This window comes from Lissotriton helveticus, chromosome 7, assembly GCF_964261635.1.
Source record: "Lissotriton helveticus chromosome 7, aLisHel1.1, whole genome shotgun sequence".
NCBI classification, from domain to species: Eukaryota; Metazoa; Chordata; class Amphibia; order Caudata; family Salamandridae; genus Lissotriton; species Lissotriton helveticus.
The window spans coordinates 1821776855-1821801866 of NC_136068.1; the positions used below are offsets into that span (position 1 = coordinate 1821776855).

The window sequence follows — 25012 nt, forward strand, 5'->3', positions numbered from 1 at the left end:
TATTACAGGTAAAACACATAGTCGTAGGGATCGAGCAGAATAATACAGATCGGTGCAGAGTCTTGACAGATCCACATTAATAGGTCAAGTGTATTTGGCCATGAGGATAGCTTTTACTTCTTTCTTAAAAAGTGTGATGGAGGAGATGAGCCTGGTTTCAGGAGGGAGTGAGTTCCAGATCCTGGGTGCCATTCCTGAGAAAGAGCGTTTATAAGTTTTTTCCTTCCGGAATCTTCGAGGTTTTAGCAGAAGATTGTTAGTGCCTCTAGTGTTTCTAGAGCCGCCAGAGATTGACAGCTTCTGAGTGAGGTATCCGGGAGAGCTCAAGTGTACAGCCTTGTGTGTCATGCAGGCGATTTTCAGATGTATTCTGGCTTCAAAAGGCAGCCAGTTCAAGGATTTCAAGTCAGGGGAGATATGCGAGTGTTTTTTTGACCCAGTGATGAGTCTCGCTGCAGCGTTTAGAGAAGCTCTTAAGGGTGCAGTAGTCGTTAACGGAAGACCGCAGAGGGTGATGCTGCCGTATTCAATTCGCGGGATTACTAGTACTTGTACTGCAGTTTGGAAGTCTTTGGCTGGCAGGAAGTGTTTAAGTTTCCTCAGGATATTGATTTGGAAGTTCGCTCCCTTAGAAGCCTTGCTGATATGATGCTGCATGTTGAGATTGGAGTCGAGAGTTATGCCTATAGATTTTTCTGAATCCACTATGGTGGGTTGGACATTGAGTGCAGTTAGCTGTTTAAGCCAGGTTTGAGTGGTAGAGATCTTCGCGGGAGGTGAGATCAGAAGGAACTCTGTTTTCAGAGCATTGAGTTTGAGATGATTATCGGCAAGCCAGGATTGGGTGCTTCTGATCGTTGAGTTCAGGAGTAAAATGTCATTGGGGGATTGTAATTTGAGATATAGTTGGGTGTCATCTGCGTACATGTGAAAAAGTACATTGGATGCTTGTAGCAAGGTGGTGAGAGGTTCCATAACTAGGTTGAACAAAGTTAGTGATAGGGAAGATCCTTGGGGGACACCTAAGGAAACAGGTATTGGCGAGGACATCAGGTTGTTACTCTTGAATTTCCGCGACCTGTTGTGTAAAAAGGAGGTGAACCACTTGAGAACAGTCCCAGATATACCCATTCTTGTGTTCAAAAGTTCGAGTAAATTCTCATGTTTAACAGTGTCGAATGCTGAAGAGAGATCAAGAAGGATGAGGAGGCAGGTATCATTTTGATCTAGGATTTGAAGGGCGTCGTCAATTATGTGAGTCATAGCAGTTTCAGTACTGTGTCCTGCTCGGAAACCTGATTGATGAGGGTTGAGGAGATCAAACTGATCAATGTGTTTAGTCAGTTGTAGTTGTGCGCATTTTTCTAATAGTTTGGCGAGAGTGGGAATATTGGTAATGGGACGGTAGTTGTTTAGGTCGGATGGGTCAGCGGTAGGTTTCTTTAGTAAAGGTGTGACTTGTCCAACTTTGAGGGAGTCTGGGATGGTTCCTTGTTGGAGCGAGCAGTTGATAATTTTAGTCCAGAGTGGAAGGAGCAATGGGGTGAAATCATTGACAGCGTTAGTACGGAGGGGATCCGTGAGGTGATTGGAAGGTTTAAAGGTGCTGAGCAGTTTGCCTATTTCTTCTTCGGAGTAGGTGTCAAAGGAAGACCTTGTAGCATTGTTTTTTGGTTCGGTGGGTGTTATGCAGTTGGGTGTGGCGAAGAGGCTTGCGTCAGTGCGGAGATCACTCTTTATGTTGTCAGTTTTTTGGGTAAAGAAAGCGGCGAAGTCTTCACAGGAGGGTGCTTCGCATAAAGTACTTAGAGGTTGGGGTTGTTCCTTGGCTTGTGTTCTGATTAGCTCAAACAGTTTTCTTGGACGTTTTTTTGCTTGGTCGAGCTGGAGGCTGAAGAAGTTTGCTTTTGAGCGCTTTATTTTCCTGAAGTAGGCGTTTCTCTTTTTCTTCAGGATTTTCAGGTGCAGTGCAGAGGGAGCTGTTCTCCAGGTGCGCTCTGCCATTCGCATGGCTCGTCTATCTTCATTGAGACTCCCGACGTACCATGTATTGGAGATTTTAGCGGAGACTCTTTTTAGCTGCATGGGAGCAGCCTCATTAATTATTGAGGTCATGGCGTTGAGATAGTGGTCAGTCAAGGATTGAACATCTGTAGCGCCCGTAGGAGGGAGTAGGAGGTCGCGGCTGTTCGGGGGTAGGGAGTATGGGTTGAGTTTTTTCAGATCTCTTTTCCAGACTTTAGGTCTGGAGGATTGACCCGTGTTGAGTTTGACTTTTTCTTTGATGAAGAATGTGACAATATGGTGGTCTGACCAGTCACATGGTTGGATAGACTCAAGTTGGATAGCGTCCTCTTTGGTGATGATAAGGTCGAGGATAGAGCCTTTCTCGTGGGTCGGGCTGTTGCATATTTGGGTGAGGTCCAGGGCGTCGAGGAAGTTTTTAAGACTATTTACCACCGCATCATTGTGATCGTTCCAGTGGAGGTTGAAGTCACCAAGGTATATTTGGGTGAGCTGTCGTCCGGCGTTGGTTGAAATCATGTCCATGATTTGTTGGACGAAGGAGAGGTTGTCTCTGGGTGGGTGGTAAATGCCGTGAAGAGAGCATATCGGTTTGCCCTCACTGATAATATCAAAGCAGATGTATTCGTAGGAAGTTGGGGAGGGTAGGGACGATGAGGAGACTTTCAGAACAGAAAGGTTGTTCCTGTATATGCATGCGATTCCACCACCTATCTTGCCAGACCTGTCAAGCCTAATGATGTGATAGTTGGGGGGAACCAGAATGTCCATTATAGGTGTAGAAGATTCGGTTAGCCAGGTTTCAGTCAAGATGATTAGGTCAAGGTCCAATGTTAGGATTAGGTCAGCGATGGCGGAGGAGTGTCTAGGAGCCAATCTGCAGTTTAGGAGAGTGCATTTGAGACGGGGTGTGTCAGGGGAGGTAGAGGGTACTAGAGAGAGGGGGACTTTTCTAAGGTTATTCGAGACGGAGATTCTGTTGTTTAGTGTGGAGGGTCTATGGGGATTTGAGTGTATCGTGGGAATGGGGAGGTGCGAGGCGGTTGGGTGGTTTAGGGCAGCTGGGTCGTAGGAGCGGAGGAGGGTGAGAGTGTCAAGATCCGAAAGAGGGTTGCATGTGCGACGGGGGCGGTTGTCGCGATTGTGGGCAGGGATCGCTGTCCAGTGTGGGCGACGGGTGCGGTTGTTGCGATTGTGGACGTGGATCGCGGTCCTGTGTGAAGGATGTAGCTTAGAAGCGTCAACAGGACGGGTGGAGAGCAAGTTGAGAGGGGGGGTGATGGTGAGTGAGGTGTGTCTGGGGGGTGTGATGAGTAGCTCTTTGATGGTGTGAATGTCTTCTTTGATGGTGTGAATGTCTTCTTTGAGCTGGAGGAGGGAGGACATAATCTTGTCCAGCGTGGGATAAGTGTGAGTGCTGGGGGTGGGAGTCATGGGTGAGTGGCTGTGAGAAGTTGGCCTGATGTGCAGTGCTCACTATTCTAGTGATCACTATATATCAGTCCAAACAACCCTTATTGATGATTGGTTGTAAGTCAACCTTATAGACCAGCTATCCTAGTAGCATGGATACGAGCAGTCTAAGGCTAAGACTCTAGAGGGCGTGTTAAGCCAGCTGTTTTACCATCACATTACCCCTTGAACACCCAGTGAAAGGACACCACACAAGTTGTTATGAAAATAAACAGTGTATTTATTTATAACAAGACTACCCTGGCTCTTTATGAGACAGGGAGCTAAGCACACAACAAAACTCTTACGAAAATACTTAAGTTAGCACGTTATACACAAATGCCCGAGGGGCACGAAAAACCATATACTCTAAAAGTGGAATGCGAAATTACTAGCAGGTAAGTACAGTACTAATAGGCTTTGGAATCGCTAGGACTTGACTATAGAATCGGTAGATTACTTCTAGGAGGCCTAGGGGACTCGGGTGCAGAGTGTGCACTCTCACGCGGGATGCGGGACAAAGTCTATGGAAGCTAGTAAAGTTAAAGTTAGTGTTCACGGGCGAACCCGACCTGGTAGGGAGAAAACGACAGTGGATCCTGACCCTTGGATAGTGAGGCTATGCTGGGACACCGAAGTGCCGAAGTTACCTAGCCCAGGGGCTGCAGCTGCATAGGTCTGAAAAGACGTCGGGGATCTCGTTGCCGGACCAGGAGCCTGGAAGGAAGAAGTTGCTGGCAGGCGACCAGTGAAGAAAAGTTCAATGGATCCAAGCCTGGATCAAGGAAGAAGGAAACCTGAAAGCAGAGGGGACCAAGTTCTTGAATCACTAGCCAGTGATTAAGTGGGCACCAGGATGGCACCGGGCGAAGTCACCGCAGTCAGGTGAGTGGGCACGGCTGGGCTCTGCAGTCTCTCGGACCAGGAGGCGTTGTCGGCGACCAGGATGGAGGTGCGAGCTGTCCCACGAAGGTTCTTGCTGTCGACGTCGCTGGACCCAGGATTGGGCAACAAGTCTTGGCAAATGCAAGGCCCACGCGGTGGACCTAAAATGGCGTCTTGGGCGGACCAGGAGGGTCCAGGGTACTTCTCCGATGGAGGGAAGCAAGGGCCAGTCTGGAGCAACCAGACCAGCAGCAGAATTGTCGTCGGGCGTCGTTCAGAAGGCCACAAGCCAGCGGGCTAGTAGCCAAACAACGCGGTGAGCAAAGCAAAAGCAGAAGGGCCCCACGCCGATCGTGGAGATGCTGGGGGGCTGCTCTTCGGTGCTGGAGCTGCTCAGGGTGGGGGCTTCTCGGACCCCAAAGCACTCACCAGGAATTCACTCGGCGGGCTTGTTGGAAAGAAGTCGTGCAGTCTTGCAGATGGCCGGTCCCTCGAGGTCTCGTCACACCCACGAATCTCAGCGTGACTGATGATGTAGGTAGAGGTCAGAGGTGCCAGGGAAGCCGGTTCTCGTCGAGCTGGGCAGTCTTGATCCGGAGGAGAGACGTGCAGCAGACCGCAGTGTTCTTAAGATGGTGCCTGCGGATGCAGGGTGACTACTCCTTAGTCACAAGGGAGAAATCTTAGGAAGAAGTCTTGAGTTCCTTTCGGGGAAAGTAGTTTCAGGATTCAAAGATGATCTGATTTGGAAGGGGGCCAGTCTCTACCTTTATCTGGGAAAAGGGGGCTGGCACGCGACTAAGTCCTGCCCTATGGGTGGGACCAGGAGGGGGGTGGTTACACCCACTTCCTTGGCGGGCTTTTCCCCAGCACAGGGTCTGGAGTGTCCCTGGAACTGGTTCCAGCCAGCCTATGCACAGTGAGCACCGGGGTGCCACGTGTAGTCACCTTCCTCTAAAGCCCTGCCTACCTACAATACACAAAACCCTGTCTGGGACGGTGCTGGCACCGCCCCTGGCAGGAAACCCTTTGTCCTTATCTCCTGCTCTGGGAGGATTCCCAGCAGCAGGAGGGCAGACTTGTGTCTCGGTGGCAGCATCCATTTTGTGGAGCTGAGGCTCTGTTTGACTTTAACCGGGGTTAGGGGTTACATACATGTCGTGTCCCTCTAGAAGGGTGGAATGCTAACCCCGTCGCCAGAATTGGCGAGGGGTTAGTATTCCAATTCGTATGACACCTTACTCGACATGTTTTGATAAAGCGATACCAGAGTTGGCATTTAACCGCGAGGATTATAATGCACTTAAGAGTATATGGTATGCGATATCATGGAAACGGCTAAGGGATAGATCCCGAAAGCCGCAGACAGGCTCAGCTCATGCCAGAGCACCATCTCACACGATTCCAAGCACTCTGCCTTCAGGATTGTTAAGGCCTGCCATAGGAGTGACTGATAGGAGATCTGTGTGTCCATTTTAGGGTTAGATATAGGTATACTATATCTAAAGCAAAGGGTGAGTACACCACCTTGCCCCAGCTGTCGTGCAGCCAGTTGTGTCAGTTTTAGTTAGTCAATCCAGGGGTGGCATAATACATGCTTCAGCCCCTGGGAGACTTCTGGGTGCACCTCAGCCCTGGGTACAGGGACTTGGAGAGGGCCCAGTGCCAATTCAGTACCTGAGTACAATTTGGATTAGGGGACCGCTAGGCTGTGGGTCTGATTAGCAGGCCCACAGCCAGGGAAAGTCGTGAACCAGTGCAGCAAAAAGCAAAAATCTGGGTGATCATAGGATTGCAGACCCTACTCTCCTACAGTGGCTGACCTGGGGATTATCGTGCGAGTGGGGGGGTGGGTTGGTGTTTACGCAGGGCTCCGTGGTGTCGGCGTACGGGATGGTGTTAGGGAGGAGAGAGGGTATGGGGGCGATGGGAGTGGATGAGGTACGGAGTAGGTCGGCGGCGTAGAGGAGGGCATTGGTAGCGGGCGGAGAGAGCGGGGTGGAAGTGGAGTGTATGTTGGTGGTGATGGGGGAGCCTGAAGGGTAGTGAGGGCTGAGAGTGGGGAGGGAGATGGGGTTGGGGATGGTCCTGTCGTGGGGAGGGGGAGTTATAATAATAGGTGTGATGTGCTCTGCGTGGTTAATTAGCGGGTGGTAGTGGGGACTGAGAGTGGGGGGGACAAAGGGTGGGATTTGTCGTTATGCGTGTCGTTCTGGTGCTGATCTAGGTTAGAGGGGTTGTGGGTGGGAGTTGTTATGTCAGGGGAGAGAGGAATGGGAGTGGTATGTGTGGGGGTCAAAGGGTTAGTGTTAGAGGGGCGGCTAGTGTATGAGGGGGAGAGGTTTGTGACTGTGATTGAGGAGTGTGGGGTGATAACAGCAGGTGGGTGATTGACTAGGGTGCTGGGGTAGAGGTGAGGTGCGTGTCGATCTGATGCTGAGCTAGGTTAGAAGGGTTTTGGGTGAGGGCTGTGACGTCAGGAGTGAAAGTGCTGAAGGAGTTATGGGTGGAGGTCCGCAGCTTGGAAAGGTGCTCTTTGAACTTGGGGAACAGGTTGTCTAATAGTTCCAGGTTCTTGTCTGTGGATTGAATTAGGACAATCCCGTTATTGTAGATAGTAATGGTGGTTCTGCCAGGGAAGAGTTGGGATGGTGTGACGGAGAGAGTTAGGCCATGAGCGGTTTTCCTGGTGGTGGAGACGGTGAGTAGGGTGAGGAACGCTTTTCTCCATTGAGCTCTGCGTGAGGTGTGGAAGATGATATCCATGTTCAGGGCTCCATTGACCGGTGAGAAGTAGGAGTCGGCAAAGGGGGTTTCAGGGTGGGACCTCAGGAAGTTGTGTTTAAAGCGTTTAGCGGCTTTTTTGGTGAGAGTGGATGGGTAGTTGATTCTATATGTGTGCTTGCCGATGAGATCCATGTTGGGATGGCTGTATTGGTGGGTATGGGAGGAAGAACAATAGTAATACACATATGCAAAGAACAACTGTCAACCGTGGGTTACATAGCACAAGAGTGACACTAGTGAGCGGCCAAAAATATAGGAGGTAGCAGTGAGTGGGTGCAGCTTACAACAAGCATTTACAATGCAATGGTTTTGCCTTTGACAAAATTAGAGCCATTGGCATTGTAAATGTCAAAATTTTCACCTGTGTTTTTTTTTGTAAAACATAAACAAATGGCTTTGTCGTTTACTAGTAAATAGCTTTATGGTTACGAAATGTGAGACATATTGCATTTGCACTTCTACACACATAGGTATATGTACACAGAGCTATACACACACACACAGAGCTCCTCCTCTACACACATTGACAGTCTTTGTATACACAGCTACATACACACACAGCTACAGACATGCACAGTTACACACACACACACACACACACAGTATTATACATACATAGCATCACACATACATAGCATTACACACAGACAGCATCACTCAGCTCCTGGACACATCTGCACACATACACAGCTACAGACCCACACATACACATAGCATAATACACATATAGCATCACACACACACATACACAGCATCACTTAGCTCTTGTACACATAGCTGCACACATACACAGGTACGCACAGTCCGTCAGCCTGCACTCACAGCCTGCACTCACAGCCTGCACTCAGTCTCACAGGCACGAAAACGGAGGCACAAGCAGGCAACAGAGTCACGGCACGAAAACGGAGGCACAAGCAGGCAACAGGGAGACACGAAAACGGAGGCACAAGCAGGCAACAGGGAGACACGAATTGTAACTCTCTACCTTACTGTTATTATCTTTAAGAGGTGACATTGCCCTCTTACTCGAATGACGTTTCCACTCCGTGGGGCCGCCACCAAGACCTCTGCCGGCAGCTCTTGCATACCCATCCCGATTCCTTGAAACTGCACTTACAGTCCAGCCGTAGACCCTCCCGCCACCCCTGACTTTCTTCCACCGCTCCGTCCTTCCAACCCGCCCCCCAGCATTCCTTCCTTTGAACCCCCGCAGTCCGGGGTCCCACCGCCGCCCGCCCTGCGCCCATCCACCTTTTGGTCTCCTACTGAGCCCTCCCTCAGTCATTGAGAGGCAGACGTCTGTCACGAACAATCCCCCCCCTGAGCCCCCTATCTACCCACTTGTTCTGTATCCCCGTAGGGCTGACCCATGCCTCCTTATTTGACTACGGGGGGGTGGGGAGGGGCGGGGGGGGTGATGTCCCGAACTCCTTGCCGGCACTTCTCGAGCTCCCTGCACCCCTGCCCCCCCCCAACCCCCGCCACCCTTATCTACCGCTCACTGCCATGCCTCGTTGAGCCGGCTCCGCCCCGCCTCCCCACTAATTCGCCCGCCCTTAGTACCATAAGCGGCCCTCCCTGTTGTCCTCGCCTTACAAATTCCTTTCCTGTGATGACTCCCCCTTTCCTGTCCCTACCCCCTCCGCTGTATCTTCCTTAGCTGCCTGCGTTGGTGCCCCCTCTTGCTCCCGACCAGAACCACGCATTCCCGAACCTCCCCTGCGCGCCCCAACTCTTCACAAGCAGGCACCCTTTCCCCGGCGCCCTTCCCTGCGCACCTTTCCCGAGGCCCACTTCTCCCATCCTTCACACCTACTCTCATGTGCTCGGCCTCGCCCCTCTGCTGTTATTCTTGTTACCCGAGCACCATGGTAACCCTGCACAATTCCGACGTGCGCAACTGCCCACCTGACATCGAGCCGACCCTCTCTTGGGCGCGATGCCTTTGTCACCATACTTGAAAACTCTGCAATGTCCTCGCCTGCGCGCGGAACTAGCCCCTCAGACCCCACCGTATCCCCACTGCCAAGAGCCTTGTATCTGCCCGCCCAGAGCCCTACCCCCCAGCCTCCCTCCATCCTCACATCCTCTGCCGCCCCCTGCGCCGTTATTATACTTTCGCTCCTTTGCCACTTACACACCTGCCGCCTCCCCCCATCATGTACCGTTCGCTGCCTCCTGTATCCTGTTCGTTCTTCATTGCCACATGTCCGTCCTGAGGCCCCACATGCCCCCTTCTTTCCTCCACCGCTCTGTCTATCCTGTGCTAAATTTTAAAATATTTAGACGAGAATGCTAAGGGCCTAGTACCGAACCAGTTATTTATACACGTGCATTTCTTCTTTCTGAATGCAACCTACTTGCGTGCTAAGGGACAAGTGCTGCAAACCGCGCGAGGTGGCCACAATGTATAGCGCTTCACAGCAAATTTCTACGCGCTGTAAATTAAGGCAAATCAATGAACTGCGACTTGCTCTGTCAGCCTCGAGGAGCTCAAAGAGTGATGTAGCTTATGGGCCATTTTATGGCCTGTGAAATCCCTGTATGTGAGTTACCTTTGGGGCTGTATTTTTATGCGTTGGTACGTATGTGACTTTACCGTTCCATTTGCTATTGCTACTCGCACGCTTGATGCACGAAGGCTGTGCCTTCCTTCGAAAACAGAGCCCCCAATACCAAGACCCAGCCCCTCCCATCTTGTTACGCCACTCTCCGATCCTCAACCCCCTGACACCAAGGGGCATCAACTACCCAGCCCCCATCTCCGTAACCTGCAAGCCAGCCTCCTACCTTTCAACTCCGTCCTCCTGGGGGGGGGCCCTCCCCAAGACTTAGCGCCTGACCTGCTCGTGCTCGACCTTCACGGGCAAAACGGCTATGCACACGACGGCCGGAGAAGGAAGGCGGGCATCAGGAAACAAGCGGGAGGGGGCGGGAAAGGGGGAGGAGAGACGCAGCGCCATCATCAGGCAACAAGCGGGAGGGGGCGGAAAAGGGGGGTGGAGAGACGCAGAAGTGCCGGCAATGCCGGACCAGATTCGGGGGCGTTCCCGGCTTTCAAGTGACGTCGCGTGACGTCGGCAAAAGCCAAAGAATCTCGGGAACGCCCCCGAATCTGGTCCGGCATTGACGGACAGGCCCCTCGTCCAATGGCTAGGCTCCATTTATGGAGCCAGCCAATGAATGACGAGGGCCGACCCAAAGCCACACTACAGTTCTCATCAGGATTTCGCCTGCGCGAAAAAGATGCGCAGAGCGCATCTTTTCGCCAGGCAAAACCTAAAAATGTACAAGATATATGATGTAGCAATCAGTTAAATGGAACCAAAGTGACACTAGTGAATGGCCAAAAATAACCAGAATGTAAGAGGTAGCATCGGAGGAATCCAGGAATAGAAAGTGAATGGGTGCAGCTTACAAGAATGAACAAAATATATGAGGTAGCAATCAGTGCATAATAGGGATAAAAGTGAGATGGGTGCAGCTTACAGAATATACAGTATACAAATAGGAATAAAATACTAAAGAGATACTGGAACCAATATAGGTGCAAACAAAAATGCTACAATAGACAATTATGACACTAGTGAGCAACCGGTAAAATATGAGATAGCGATCAGTGCACTACTGGTGAGGAAAAAGTGAAAATGGGTGTAGGTTACACAAAATGTATAAAATACCAGTAGAAATATAATACTGCAATAAAAGGCAGACACTTAATCACACGAAGATTTAGATACAGAGCTATGTAAAGTCTGTGGTAGGTGAGATTGGTCTAAAAAGGCCAGTTCTTAGGGTATGTTCAGATAGTGGGAATGACTAGTCCATGATGGCCGCCAAAGCGAGAGAGAGACTAGCCCAAGATGGCCACCAAATAAGGGAGATCGAGACGATAGTCCTCTTTTAGGTGTTGCTTTTAGAGCAGGGGAGGATAGTTTCAGTTTCTATATGAGCAAGCCCAGTTCCGTCTTGCTGGGAGGGAGCCTTATCTCTGTTCTGCTGATCCCTGACCGCGTTGGTATGAAGCCTCATGGTCATCTGTTGGGCAGGAGGGCGATTTATGACTCCAGTTTATGGCCCCAGCCATATTGGCCAATGGTGAGTGAAGAGGCCGCAAAGCCCGCGAAAATGCAAAGCCTACAGTGCATAAAATGAAAGACCGGCACGAGTGTTTGAATTAGTAGCTTTGCATGCAAAAATTCCGGGCAGAAAGTGAGAAACCGGCATGAGTATATATTGAAAAACGTTTTGAAATAGTTTACCTTCTGGGTCGTCAGGCTGCACTAACGCTGCTTCGAGTCAGGCATCTCCAAAGCAGAGCTGTGCAGTGGCCGCCCAGACACGCAAACAGGGCACACCGGAGACGCTCTAACAGCCGATTGCTCTGTTTTCGATGTTCAACTGGGAGGGAGGAAGGAGGGAGGCCCTTTCCTGCAGATCCCCTGCCCAGCTCTCCTGTGCAGAAGCGGGCAGTCGGGGGCCGCCTCAATTTCCACGTCTCCTTTATTGGGGAATCCTCAGGCTTGGGGAGAGCTGGCAAGAACTGTTCTCCACGAATGGCCAGACTTGCAAAAGAAGAAATGCAGGGTCGTCTCCGCCCGCCACCTACACTGCCCGCCTCCTCCGGCGTCGCCGTGATGCGCGGGACTCAGCCCGCGCATCACCGCATGGGTGTAGGTTACACAAAATGTATAAAATACCAGTAGAAATATAATACTGCAATAAAAGGCAGACGCTTAATCACACGAAGATTTAGATACAGAGCTATGTAAAGTCTGTGGTAGGTGAGATTGGTCTAAAAAGGCCAGTTCTTAGGGTATGTTCAGATAGTGGGAATGACTAGTCCATGATGGCCGCCAAAGCGAGAGAGAGACTAGCCCAAGATGGCCACCAAATAAGGGAGATCGAGACGATAGTCCTCTTTTAGGTGTTGTTGCTTTTAGAGCAGGGGAGGATAGTTTCAGTTTCTATATGAGCAAGCCCAGTTCCGTCTTGCTGGGAGGGAGCCTTATCTCTGTTCTGCTGATCCCTGACCGCGTTGGTATGAAGCCTCATGGTCATCTGTTGGGCAGGAGGGCGATTTATGACTCCAGTTTATGGCCCCAGCCAAATTGGCCAATGGTGAGTGAAGAGGCCGCAAAGCCCGCGAAAATGCAAAGCCTACAGTGCATAAAATGAAAGACCGGCACGAGTGTTTGAATTAGTAGCTTTGCATGCAAAAATTCCGGGCAGAAAGTGAGAAACCGGCATGAGTATATATTGAAAAACGTTTTGAAATAGTTTACCTTCTGGGTCGTCAGGCTGCACTAACGCTGCTTCGAGTCAGGCATCTCCAAAGCAGAGCTGTGCAGTGGCCGCCCAGACACGCAAACAGGGCACACCGGAGACGCTCTAACAGCCGATTGCTCCGTTTTCGATGTTCAACTGGGAGGGAGGAAGGAGGGAGGCCCTTTCCTGCAGATCCCCTGCCCAGCTCTCCTGTGCAGAAGCGGGCAGTCGGGGGCCGCCTCAATTTCCACGTCTCCTTTATTGGGGAATCCTCAGGCTTGGGGAGAGCTGGCAAGAACTGTTCTCCGCGAATGCCTAGACTTGCAAAAGAAGAAATGCAGGGTCGTCTCCGCCCGCCACCTACACTGCCCGCCTCCTCCGGCGTCGCCGTGATGCGTGGGACTCAGCCCGCAGCGAACAGCCAGGCGCAGAGCCCAACGGGCGGGGAAGCCCTCGCTCGCCCGCGTTCGGCTAGTCCGCCATGCCTCTCACCTCCTCTGCCTCCACAACCGCGGGGCGCCTACTTCCTCTGATGTCGTCGTGATGCGCAGGAATCAGTCCCGGAGCGAGCAGCCAGGCACAGAGCTCCGCGGACGGGACAGGGCGCACAGCTCCCAGCGCGAGCAGGACACCGGGGGTCTCGGCAGTAATTACAGGCGGGCAGGACCATTCCGCAGTGGGGTGTCCGTCGTACTTCAGGCGCCAGCAGTGATCCTGGTCCGGGTCCACTTCAGCGATGTCCCGTAGGCAACCACTGACTTCGCTTGGTACACCAGTCGCCCACAGCGGGCTCTAGGCAGCAGGCATCCGTATCGAGTTCCGCAAACTGGTCAGCGGGGAGCCCAAGGTCCGAGGAGGAAGGCGGGAGTGACTCGGTCTTCTCCTGCGGGTCTCAGCTTCCAGTCAGGTCGGGGATCCTCAGCAGGTTTCATCCAGGCAGGTAAGCAAATCCAGTTACTTGTTTCGATCCAGTTACTTGTAGATCCAGTTACTTTTGTGTAGCTTTGCTCAAGACGGTGCAGCTCTGAGCTAACGGGGATAAAAACCAAAAAATTGGATCCCCAGCACAGGAGCTCTTACCGAGAGCTCCTACCCGGCGGCCATCTTGACCATCATCCAGCTTCTGATAGGGACTCAGGTGTGACTGTGGCAGTGCTCATGGCCCACCATGAACCAAAGGTAATGCCAGTAGGCAGGATTGGAATGTGCAAGTATGCGTCCGTCAAGTCAAACGCTACCATCCAGTGTCCCGGGTCCAGGGCAGACAGGACTTGAGTGAGAGTGATAATTTGAACTTCTTCTTGAGCAAGTAATTGAGAGGGTGCAGGTCTAGGATTGGACGAAGCCCTCCGTCCTTCTTGGGCACCAGAAAGTAGCTAGAATAACCACCATGCCCAAATTCTGCTGTTGGCACCCACTCTGTGTGTCCCCTTGCCACGCGAGCCATCACTTCCTGGTGGAGCAAGGAGAGATGGTTCTCCAGTCAGTCTCTTGTAATTGGGTGGCATGGGTGAAGGGGTAGTCAAGGGAAGGGAATAGGTCCTCTGGACAATCTGAAGAACCAAGAAGTCTGATGTTACAGACTTCCAGCAGGGCAGATGATGGTATATCCTGGCTCCCACTGGGTGCCCATGATGGGAAGAGGGCAAACTAAAGAGGTTTGGAAGCTGCTGCTGTCCGAGGAGAGGTGCACTGGCCCGATGTCTGGCTTCCTGACCCACTTGATCTGTGGGTATCACGTGCACGGCAACAGAGGCTGGGAAGGTACTGATCTGCCCAGCGAGTTGATTGTGTCTAGCCCACATCGAATCGTGGACTTAGCAGCATGTCTCCTGTAAGACATAGCTTGAGCGAGTATGGCCAGGCCTCCTCCGGGACCATGGGTTGCACCCGCATGACTGAATTCCCCAGGGCATGTTACAAGCCAAAAGGCATGCAGTGTTCATTAAATGCAGTGCCAGGCTAGTAAAAGAAATCATTTTCCTTCCTAAAGTGTCTAGACTTATGGATTCTCTATATGGTGGGGTGGAAGGAAATGCACCAGGATTTACACAGTAGGTGGAGGCTTGGACCACCAAGCTCTCCAGAGTAGGTTGCTGTGTGAGGAAGAGCGGGTTCCCCAGGGGTGGGCGTTGTCGGCAGTGGGCACCAGTCCTGTTGACTGGATCCCCTGTGCATGGTTTGGACCAAGTCCCCAGCAGGCCGTCTGTGAGGGCTTCATTAAATGGGAGAAGCGGTTCTAAGGAAGAACACTCCCGGATGAAGCACCTTCATCAAGATCTTAGTCTTTACTATCACTGAGGGTAAGATAAGGTCCAGGACCTCAGCTGCCCTTCTCACCACCATAGCTAAAAAAGCCCGCTCCTCCATAGCCACAGTAGTGGGAGAGAACATGGCTGTATCTGGAGAGGTGCACAGTTCGCTGGCGTAAGTCAATTCCTCACATCAGTCCATGTTGGGGTCTAGGAGCTGGTATTCTTCAGGACCCAATGACCCCCTCCCAATCTTCCCAGAAGCCCTGCCCATAAGAATAGGGCTTTGGCTTCAGCCTGGAAGGCATGGCTCCAGTCGATGTTGGACGACGCTCCTTGGCTGTGTGTTGGAATCAGGGATGACAACGGGGACTACACCACCAGAGGGTTCCGGGAGTGTCGGCATCAAAGTCAGGAAGGCGTAGGTGGTAGGACTGGCGCCAGTCCAGATCCATCTGTGGACCCAAGAAGCCGAGTAGAGGAGAGGGCAGAGACCAGTGAGGCCCCCTCCTGAACACAAAGGGACCTTCCTCCCGACCGAGATTGTCGTGTCTCCAAGCGACAAGGAGCTTGAGGGCATTGGGGTACACGGCAGTTGACGCAGGTCATCACGTCGTGGTCGCACTCAAGGAAAACAAGGTGCGGGACAGTCACCAACATCTATGGACGACAGGCACGCACGGCTTGAAGCCGGTCTTCCTGGTTGGCATCCTTATCAACAAAAGGTCATGAAATGTCTGTCAAAAATTGACTGGGGTTAACTCTCCCTGGATCTGCATTGCCTGGTGCTGAACGAAAGGAACTAAAGTCAGCGTGCTAGGGTGGCGCCTATATGGGCATCACACAAGTCACTTTCATCGCCGATGATGCCACCTACCGGCACACACAGGGGTACTGCTCACCCCAAAAAATTCTGGCTCCAGCTTGATGCCTGGGGATACCTGTTTTTTCTTCTTTGGTTGCTGAAAAAGATACGTCTCCTTCCTATACCATCGTATAACCATTTGTTAAGACACTCGTCTCATCCCCCTTCAATTATATTAATTATTTGCTTTTAGATCTTCCCAACTACTTGGTCAACAGGCTGCACATAGCACAAAAAGTGGCTGTGAGGCTGTTGCTGAATATCCCAGCTCGCGAGTATCAAATCTACTCTACATTGACTACATTTGCTTCGGGTTGACAAACAATCTATCATCAAGGCATTTTACATTTCTCATCCGGCGCTCCATAATAACGGACCTCTGTATATTAGATGCAGGTTTTCTTGGCATCTTCCCACGTGTTCTTCGCTCTTCCTCGCTACATCTTGCCACTGTCATTAAAATTGGCTTCAGCAAACAGGAAGATGGGTCTTTCACCTATCTCGTGGCATGGAATCTTCTTGCCCTGACAATGGCGAACATTCAGGTTCTCTCTTCAGGATCTCACCATGTTCAGGAAAAAAACCTCAGGACTTGACTGTTCCAAGGCTGAACCTCATCCAAAACAGTCAACAGCACCTGAACGTCTAAGTATTTTAGAGCTTTAGAAATCATCATTTATTCACCTGCTGACCACTGAGCAGTGATCTGTCATAAAAAGGCGGCCCTGCCTGTCTAACTCCTGCTGGAAGGAAAGTACTTGTACACGGACTCAATGACCCCTGAATCTTGTTCAGTTTTGGTGGACTGAGCAGGCCCTTTTCAAGGGGAGCTGCTAGGCGATTTACCTCGACAGAGTATAGCTAAAAAGGGCGAGTATAATTTGGTTATTTTGTCAGTTCAGTCATGGGGAATCTGCAAACCCTCAGTATATACAGACTCCCCATTTAAGTAGGTGTTGAGGGGGAGTGGGGTTGGGGGTGCTCAAATGATACAAGGTTGGTCTGGTTGCCTTTTGTGGAAAAACGTTACGAAAGCTTAAGCACAAAGTGCCTCAAACATTTAATTTTAAAAAAAAACAAATGAAAGGGACAGCACTGGTGTAGGAAAAGCCTCAGACGCCAAGGGGTTAACACCCATTTTCTCGACTGAACCCCCTACTCTGTCCCTACGGATGTTAACGTGCTGAGTTACCTTACGGACAGTCATTCGCTTGGGATGCTAGACCCCCTTATGCAGTGGCATCACCTCTTGCTCTGGTGCAAAAGAAGAGACGCCCTTGTGCAACTTATTGCCAGGGAGGCCTGGCTCCTTGATTTGCTGCTCCCTGGCTGGCATGGCTGTGCTGTGGGTGCCTGGCCTCCCTATCAGTCTACGGGTGCGTGTGCCTATCTTGAAACAGCGCGCAGCTTGAAGTCCTCCAATTGCTTTTGCAGTGCCATTATCCTTTTTTTTTAATCAAGAATCGTCTGTTTGTCCAAATAGGTTGTCCCCTGTACAGGGCATACTGATCACGGCTGCTTGTACTTCCGGTTTGAAGCCTGATAGTCTGAGCAGAGCAGGTCTTAATGTGGTGCCAGTGCAGAGGTACTTGCCGTGTCTCACCCATCGAGAACGTTCAGCCTACTGGTGAGTGTTTTCCCTTCTTGGAAAACAGACTAGCCTTCTTTCTAAACTCTATGGCAGACCCTGCATAAGCTCCTGCTGCTGGTGACCATAATTGTTGAGCCGGGCATTTGAGTTGACAATGTGCCACTCGGTAGCTGCTTTCCTGTCCATTTTCCTGCCCACTGGCTCAAACATTTTGCTCTCTCTGTCCGGTGGTGGTACTATGGATGCATTTTATGTATATATTTGGGGGGATTTGTTAAGTGCAATGTACACCCAAAACAGGGCTCTTGGCACTACAGAACCTGTATTTTAGTGCACAGGGGCCACAGTAAAATATAACAAATAATTGCTTTAGGAATCCCTACAGGTACCTTGGGCAAAAGCTATGTTTTTAAGCGGTTTGTCACATTTCAGAAGACTTGGTTAAGACTGAAGTTGTAACAGCAAAGAATTGCAATGTTTAGCAACCGCCATAGAAAAGGCACCACCAACAATAGTCTTGCAGCCAAATCTAGGAACCTTTAACAATGTATGGTTAGCACATCTCAGTGAATGGTTAGGACCATACAATTTGAAACTAGAACACAAAGGAGAGACTAAAGACCTATGTACTGCCTTCTGAACCAAGCACATGGTTTTTAATAAAATGCGTTGCTTTAGAGGTAGGCAGTGAACACAATAATGCAGGGAAGACAAGGTCTCGATCTTTAAAGCCCAACACAATCCTAACAGCGTAGTTCTGCATCAGTTGCAACCGCTATCAAATAAGCAAGTGGTTGCAACCATCCAGTGGAGATAATATAAATGCATTCAGTATCTGCAGGCATGTTCACTTTCTTCCTTGCTTTGGACACTATCGAGGAGTACACTGGCATGTTAGTCTTCATATATATTGGGTCTTGGCTTGTATTTTTGAAAATACCAGTGGATGAAGAGGGCGGACCCAAAATCCCTCTATGTGCATATGAATATTTTATATTTCTTTTATTATTTGAGGACAACGAGGCAGCAAATGCTTTAAGTCAGACATAAAAGACACACCTGATTCTTGATTCTGGTATGATGCAGCTATGAAATGGAGTCAACTTCTACAACATTGGTTTCTGAGGATCTATCCTCCCTCTCCAAAGCCGACCCCCTCAATCGTGACTGCATTCCTATGGCCTGCTTGCTGAACTCCCCCACCACCAATTCCAGCTCTTCCCTTATCCATTCATCTGGCTCCTATGAACAAAATTACCAAATATAGAAGGTCTCACACAGTGCTAACCCACACCTGTGGCTTCACAACCACCTACCTGCGAGGTCATCATCTGTGGAAGCATCGTAGTCGCCCACGTCTCTGTGGCTTGGCTTTGGAACGGACGTGCTGGGGTGTTCCTCCTCCATCTCCTCAGGCTCTGGAGACCGCGGTGACTTGACGTGGACAGGGCTGGGGCCTTTCACTTTGTGGTTGGAGTTTGCTGGGTCTGCCCTCTGGGTGACAGAGAAGAATGGTAAACATGGTGCAGGCAAGTCTACCCAAGACATGTCAATAAGCCATGACATTTACATTTTTCAATTAATTCACTTTGAATTTAACCAACAGGTCTGCCCTTTAAGGTGGCTGTGCACAAAAAAAAATACAAAAGATGTGTAGCATACATGGTGAAGTGAGCCTATGAGCTGCACAGAAAAACAGTTCCTGAGATACTATTCCCGCGTTTATGGACTTAGCCTTTGTAACAAAAAGACGATAAATTAGAAACCCTTGAATCCTGCACCTGGTGCCACTCTGTAGGCGTACCACTAGGAACATTTGTTAACGCTCATAAGTGATAAATCTGTACCCATTTGTAGAAGTACTATTGTGGTGGAGAGTCACTACTTTTCTTGCTGAATATGGCCCTATCTGCCATCAAAATGTGGTGTATTTCGGTTCAGCGCATTTTAGTTCTTCACACGTCACATATAAACTTTTAAATAATATTTGAAAGGGTCAATTTGCGCCTCCCCACCACCTCCACAAATAACTATTGACCAAACTTCACCATTTGCAGGGCAGAGAGGGTCCTTTGAAGGGTATTTTACCCATGGTTGATGCAAACTGATCACGGAGGAGGGGGCGGCTCAGCTATTAGGAGAGTAAAAATCAAGAGTTTCCATTATTGAGGGGTCAGTCTCGAGTATAGAAGTGCAGCTTGGACCCAGAAATATATATCTTTTTATGCTTTAATTACACAATACAATACTGGGGAGAAAAAACGATTTCCATTAGGACACCTGAACTTTGGCTGGTTAAGGAGTACATTAAAAGAAACTAAATATTGTAACAAAATAATTCTTATTCAGAGACGTCTGCATTGGAGGAAGCTGTTGGGATAGTTTGAGGCACTTCCTTTCAGTTTGGGCAGTTGAGAACATGCAGCTTATATAAAATAATGCTCATCACATGGAGAAGCACAAGGGCAAATAACAGACAAGAGCAAATGCAGAGCAGCAAATCATTATTTTGATGGTCCGACAGAGAGAAAAAACAGCCTGAATTGGTAGGTCCCCTAAAGCTAACCTCAGGCTAATGAGCTAGACCATTCGAACATAGGACGATTACCGGTACCCGCTAAAGCTCTTTGATAGTGCCACTCATCAGGCTTCAAGTTTCACAACAGACAAATAACCAGGCCAGTGACTAGCAGACACCCTGACATTACCTAGAGCCCCTTAAGGAGAATACAGAACCAAAAGCAGAACCCTGTTGTACAGTACAGATTTAAAGAGGAACAGAGAGGAAATTTGCAGACATTCCCCACTCTTCTGACAAGAGAGGGAAAGTGAAAGTGAAAAAGCTTTTATTGTTCAATTATTTAAAATCATTACAATATACTAACTGTATAAAAATAGTTATCTAAAAAAGAAACATAAGTTGTATTACCTAGGCTTTTTCCTCCAGTCCATTAAACGTAAAACCTTCATAGAATTTCATGTTCTGATTATGCAGTTTAAAAACAAAGTGCATTAAATGTTTTTAAATTGGAGGTGTGTCCGCCTCTCTCCTCCGTCCGGACCTACAGTTTCCTTTTTGCAGCTCGGCGTTTGCGGACAGTCCCGCACGAATTAGGTCTGTAAATTTCCCCAGCCGTGCTACTGTTCGACTTGCTGTAGACGTAAAACACAAGTCCGAAATTTCGCAGCATCAGTTGCGGCCCTGAGCTCTGCAAATTGGAATAGCCAAACGTTGTCTCTCTCTGGCTAACTTTGGGCAGCAACACAACAAGTGATACCAGGATTCCTGGTGTAGTCACAGAGTCTGCATGCTACTGATTTGTCCGGGCGGGTCCAGCTTGGGTTGAACTCCACTATAGGTAGTGCCAGGAGCCTCATGTAAGTGATCTTTTTTCGAGTTGAACGGAAAGAGCTTGTTCAAAGTAGGGCTGTGCTTTACCCACTTTATAAGAGGCATCCAGTGCGGAGAGATTTGGGTGATGATGCAGACTAGCGATGTCTCTTGCAAATGATATTTGCTTTACCTGCTGGTTTACTGCTCTTTTCCATACTGCAGTTGAGATGTTCATGTTGGCCAGGTTTTGCACCTCTATTTCCAGCAATTGATTGGCTACTGCCAATTGCGCTTGCCATGGCGATCTGCTTTCTTCGAAGATTGTTTTAATTTGTGTTTCAAAGCCATTGCTGGTGCACGCAGTGTGCTAATGTAATATTTTATTGTGTCTCCCAGGCAAGAGATGTCAGGTCGGGAAAGTCCCAGTTCCAGCCTTACTCTAGCTCTCCTGGCCTGTCGTGGGATGCCCAGCACTTTCTTGTATGCAGCAATTTGAAAACTCATATAGAAGTTGGTAAGGGCTCCGGGGAAAATTAAATGGCCATAATTGATTGAGGGCAATATTTCTGCTTTTAAGACTTTCAAGATGGGGTCCGTGGATGGGCAATGTAATTTTAGATTGAGGTTTCCCAGACTGCAGATGATTCCTGCCCCTTTACTTCTTAAATGCTTCAGATGAGCTGTCGTCTTAGCCCCCTCCGTTAGCCTGAGGCCCAGGTAATTATAGTTTTTGCAAGTTCTAATTTGCTGGTCACCCAGGCGCCATTGGGCTATGTGCTTTCGATGATACTTCCCAATGATGAGAATCTTAGTCTTCTCCTGGTTTACCAGTAAGTTGTTCTTTTGATTAAACCTGTTTAGCGCATCTAGGGCTTTCTGTAGGCCTATCCTGGTGTGGTCCAAAATTACAAGGTCGTCGGCATATTGAAGTATTTGGAGCCGCTTGTTCCCCAGCTTTGGAATGACTAAGTTTGCCCCCTCCAATGCTTGGCTCAAGTCGGATGTGTAGATGTTAAACAAAAGTGGTGCAAGAACACACCCCTGTTTGAGGCCGTTATTTGTTGGAACCTTATTGGTCATTGATGATTGGCTGGTCTTAATCCTTACCCAGGCCCCTTCATGTAGAGACCTTATTGCCTTAAGCAACTTTTCGGGAATGTCCCAGTTGGTGACAAGAGAGGGATTTATGGGGGTTGTGTTGTTGCCGCCATTCCTCTAGCTGTTGACTAAAATACACAGCAAATGTTTTTCATAATACAAAAAAGGTCAGGATTGCTTGGACAATCAAACACCTGAAGTGTGGAACTCCTCACAGAGCCATTCCTTTAAGAGGATAACTTTGATCACCTTCACACGAGCACATATAAGCAACCTTCTCCGGCCAATAAAGAGATGCACGTCTGGAGTCAAAATTCGTCAACCCATTAGGAGAGAATGTCTGCTTTCTTCCAGGTGAGACTTCAACAGTTACCATTCTTAAAGGAATGGACTCCGGTCTTTTACAGAAAAAAATGAAATAAAAGAATGTGACTTACAAGCTGTGGGTTCTGGGGGAGCAACACCTACCAGAAACCAGCCTCAAGAAACATGCAAAACAAACAAGGTACTCATTATATTAACATTTCAGAGCGGAAGGGTGGAAGAGAGGTCAGGAACATGAAGGGCAGGTATCTGTGCACAACAATGCATGGAGAAATGTCAGAGGCACAAGGAAAGGCCTCTCAGAGGAGGAGAACATACCTCCCCCGGCAGCGGAGAAGAGCGGTGGGGATGAAGGCACCATGTGGAGCAAAGTTGAGAGGACTGGCACGGAGCACAAAGGGGTATCCACAGCAGGACATGTGGAAGCCAAGAGCTTGGAGATGATGGATTGACCCTCCAAGTTTATTAAACCATCAGCCTAGAACAATCTCGCCAGGCTATTCTTGCATGTAAATCAGGGTCTCCTTTTGACAAATGCCTCCCTCACATTATGCATGCTATTATTGACACCATTAACCCAGTTACTAACGATATAATAAACGCCTCCCATTCACAAGCAGAAGTACCTAACGAATGGGAAATTGCAAGTCAAACATCTCCGAAAAAAACCAACTAGCAGACCCTACCACTCTCACTACTCTTCGTCCTATCTCTCTGCTTCCATGCCTTAGTAAAATAACGGAAAAACTAGTCAATACTCAACTTATGTCCTATCTAGAAGAGGGGAACATCCTACATCCCTATCAATCAGGTTTTAGGCATCAGCACTCAACGGAATCAGCGTTACTGTAAACTGCAGAAGCCCTTAAATCTGCTTTAGACCAGGGAAAAAGGTTGTGCTGAGCTTATTAGATTTATCAGCCGCTTTCCACACGGTCTCACATGACATCTTACTGGACCGTCCCAAATCGCACAGCATTTCTCATCGTGGCTTGGCTAAAATCCTTTCTGCAAAACCGTAGACAAGTTGTTTCTCTCAGCCATTATCAGTTAGCAGAAAACCCTCTGCTTTCCGGGGTTCCACGGGGCTCCATTCTTAGTCCAGTGCTCTAATGTCTACATGGCCCATTCATTAGCCTGATATCGTCTTTTAACATTGACACAATCTTGCATGCGAACAATACACAGCTAATTCTGGTATTTGACGTACAATCAACACATTCCGAAGAACATCTACAACTGTCTCACAGCTGTCTTTCAAAGGATGAAAGTAAATCACCTAATATGTGACTTGGAAAAAGCGGAGATCATGCCATTAGGGACATCTAATACTTTCTCCCCCAGCCTATGGTGGCCCATGGACATTTCCACCCCACCCCACCTCCTAACACAGTGAAGGTGGCAAAGAACCTGGGGGTGAAGTTTCACTCATCACTCTCCTTTCGCCAGCAATCCCTAGCAGTGGCAGGGACATGTTTTCACTTGATCAAGTCCCTCCAAAAGTTTTTCGATCCACTCCCCTGCAGGGCTAGAAAGGCAGTCGTAGTGGCCCTAATCACCTCTAGACTCGATTACGGCAAGTGCCTATGCAGTGACCAATAAGTCAGTCTTAAACAAATTACAGATTGTCCAAATGCAGCCACAAGGCTAGCATTAAAGTGGCCCAGAAGCTCCTCAGCTTCAGCTGCCCTCAAAGCGCTACACTGGCTGCCCATCCATGGAATACTCCTTTTCAAGATCTTGGTAATTACCTACAGAACTTTCAATTCCTCAGGTCCCCACTATCTCCGGGCCAGGTTTGCTCACTATGTGACGCACCGCACCCCCAGAACCTCAACTGTGAATCTTTTAAAGCCCCCTGGTTTTAGTGGAACATGCTCCCTATGTTTTATTTAAACAGAGTCCATTTTCAGGAAAGCCCTGAAAACCTGGATCTTTACCACGCCTGATGCTCTATGTAGATCACTTATTTGATCTCTCAGTTTGGTTGTGTTTATTAGGGCCCTGCATAGCGCCATGATGCTCCTCGGAGTGAAAGCTGAGCTCTACAATTACTATATAACATTACAAACCATTGGGGCATGCATATGACGAACTCGAACGAGATCATGTGTATTTATCAGTAAGGACTGTGTGTGTGCAGGGTGGTGTGAGAATGCGTAGGGGCATGCGAGAAGTGCCCGTGCCAGTAGGGAGAGGGTCTGTGCAGGAGGAGAGGGAGAGAAGGAACAGGAAAGGAAGCAGAAAGAAAGAGTAAGGATATGCAAGATAAGAACAAATAACACATTGTGGTTCCCGTATTATTCAATATAAAGGATGTGTTTATTACATGGGACAAGTAGAATTATATTTTACAGGACATGTAGACATCTATAACATTTTGTGCCTTGGAAAACTAGAATGGTAAAAAAACAATCCACCCCTGTTTAATGGACTTAATATAACTGTTTTCATAACAACTGCAGGAGAGTCCATTTGGAGCGTACCTGGGGGGGTGCAGGTTTTGAAACAATGAGCACATCATTATCACTATCGTCCTCGCTGCTGCTGGACTCAGCCCCGCCCATCAGGTACCTGTGAGGAAGAGAGAAAAGGCATCAACAGGAACAGTGGTTTGCATCTCACAGAGAAGGCATGACAAGGAACTTAATGAAAGAGGAGAACTTTATGGGGAACATATGAGAACAAGTCCATTCCAAGAATTCATCCACAGGACAGCGGAATAGGTGCTCTAATGCGGGAGCTTCCATTTCCAGAATTCACCCACACCTCTCAAATACAGGACAGCAGTAAAGGTGTTGTAATGCCAGAGCTTCCGGGTGCCCACAAACCTATCCTATTATTTTACTTAGTTTAATAAAAAAAAAAAGACTAGCTATAGTCTTTTGAAGAGAAACGTTACAGACTAAAAACAGTCATATCCCCCCAGCTTATCGAAAACATGCGCCAAAAAAAGGTAATGGTTTGTAATATTGAAATGTCAAAACAATCATAAAGAAAGGTTAAAAAGGGTCACTGGGTCACATTTTTCCAACCACCCCACCACTTGAAATCAATCTGATGAAGAAACCAAGGTTAACCCTGTGACTGGCAAGCAGGGAAGGAGCCCCATTCCCCAAGGTGCACTCACT

General features: G+C 48.9%; 1 protein-coding gene across 2 annotated transcripts in view; it reads right to left on the reverse strand.

Moving 5' to 3' along the window:
• XRCC1 (X-ray repair cross complementing 1) overlaps nt 1-25012 on the reverse strand; it is a 282052-nt gene that overhangs the window by 85321 nt on the left and 171719 nt on the right. For both annotated transcript variants that reach the window (XM_078655577.1, XM_078655578.1), the window contains exons 11-12: nt 24368-24455; nt 18442-18619 (exon numbers count right to left, since the gene is read on the reverse strand). In XM_078655577.1, coding sequence (XP_078511703.1) covers nt 18442-18619; nt 24368-24455 — 266 coding nt within the window. The remainder of the gene's footprint in view (nt 1-18441; nt 18620-24367; nt 24456-25012) is intronic.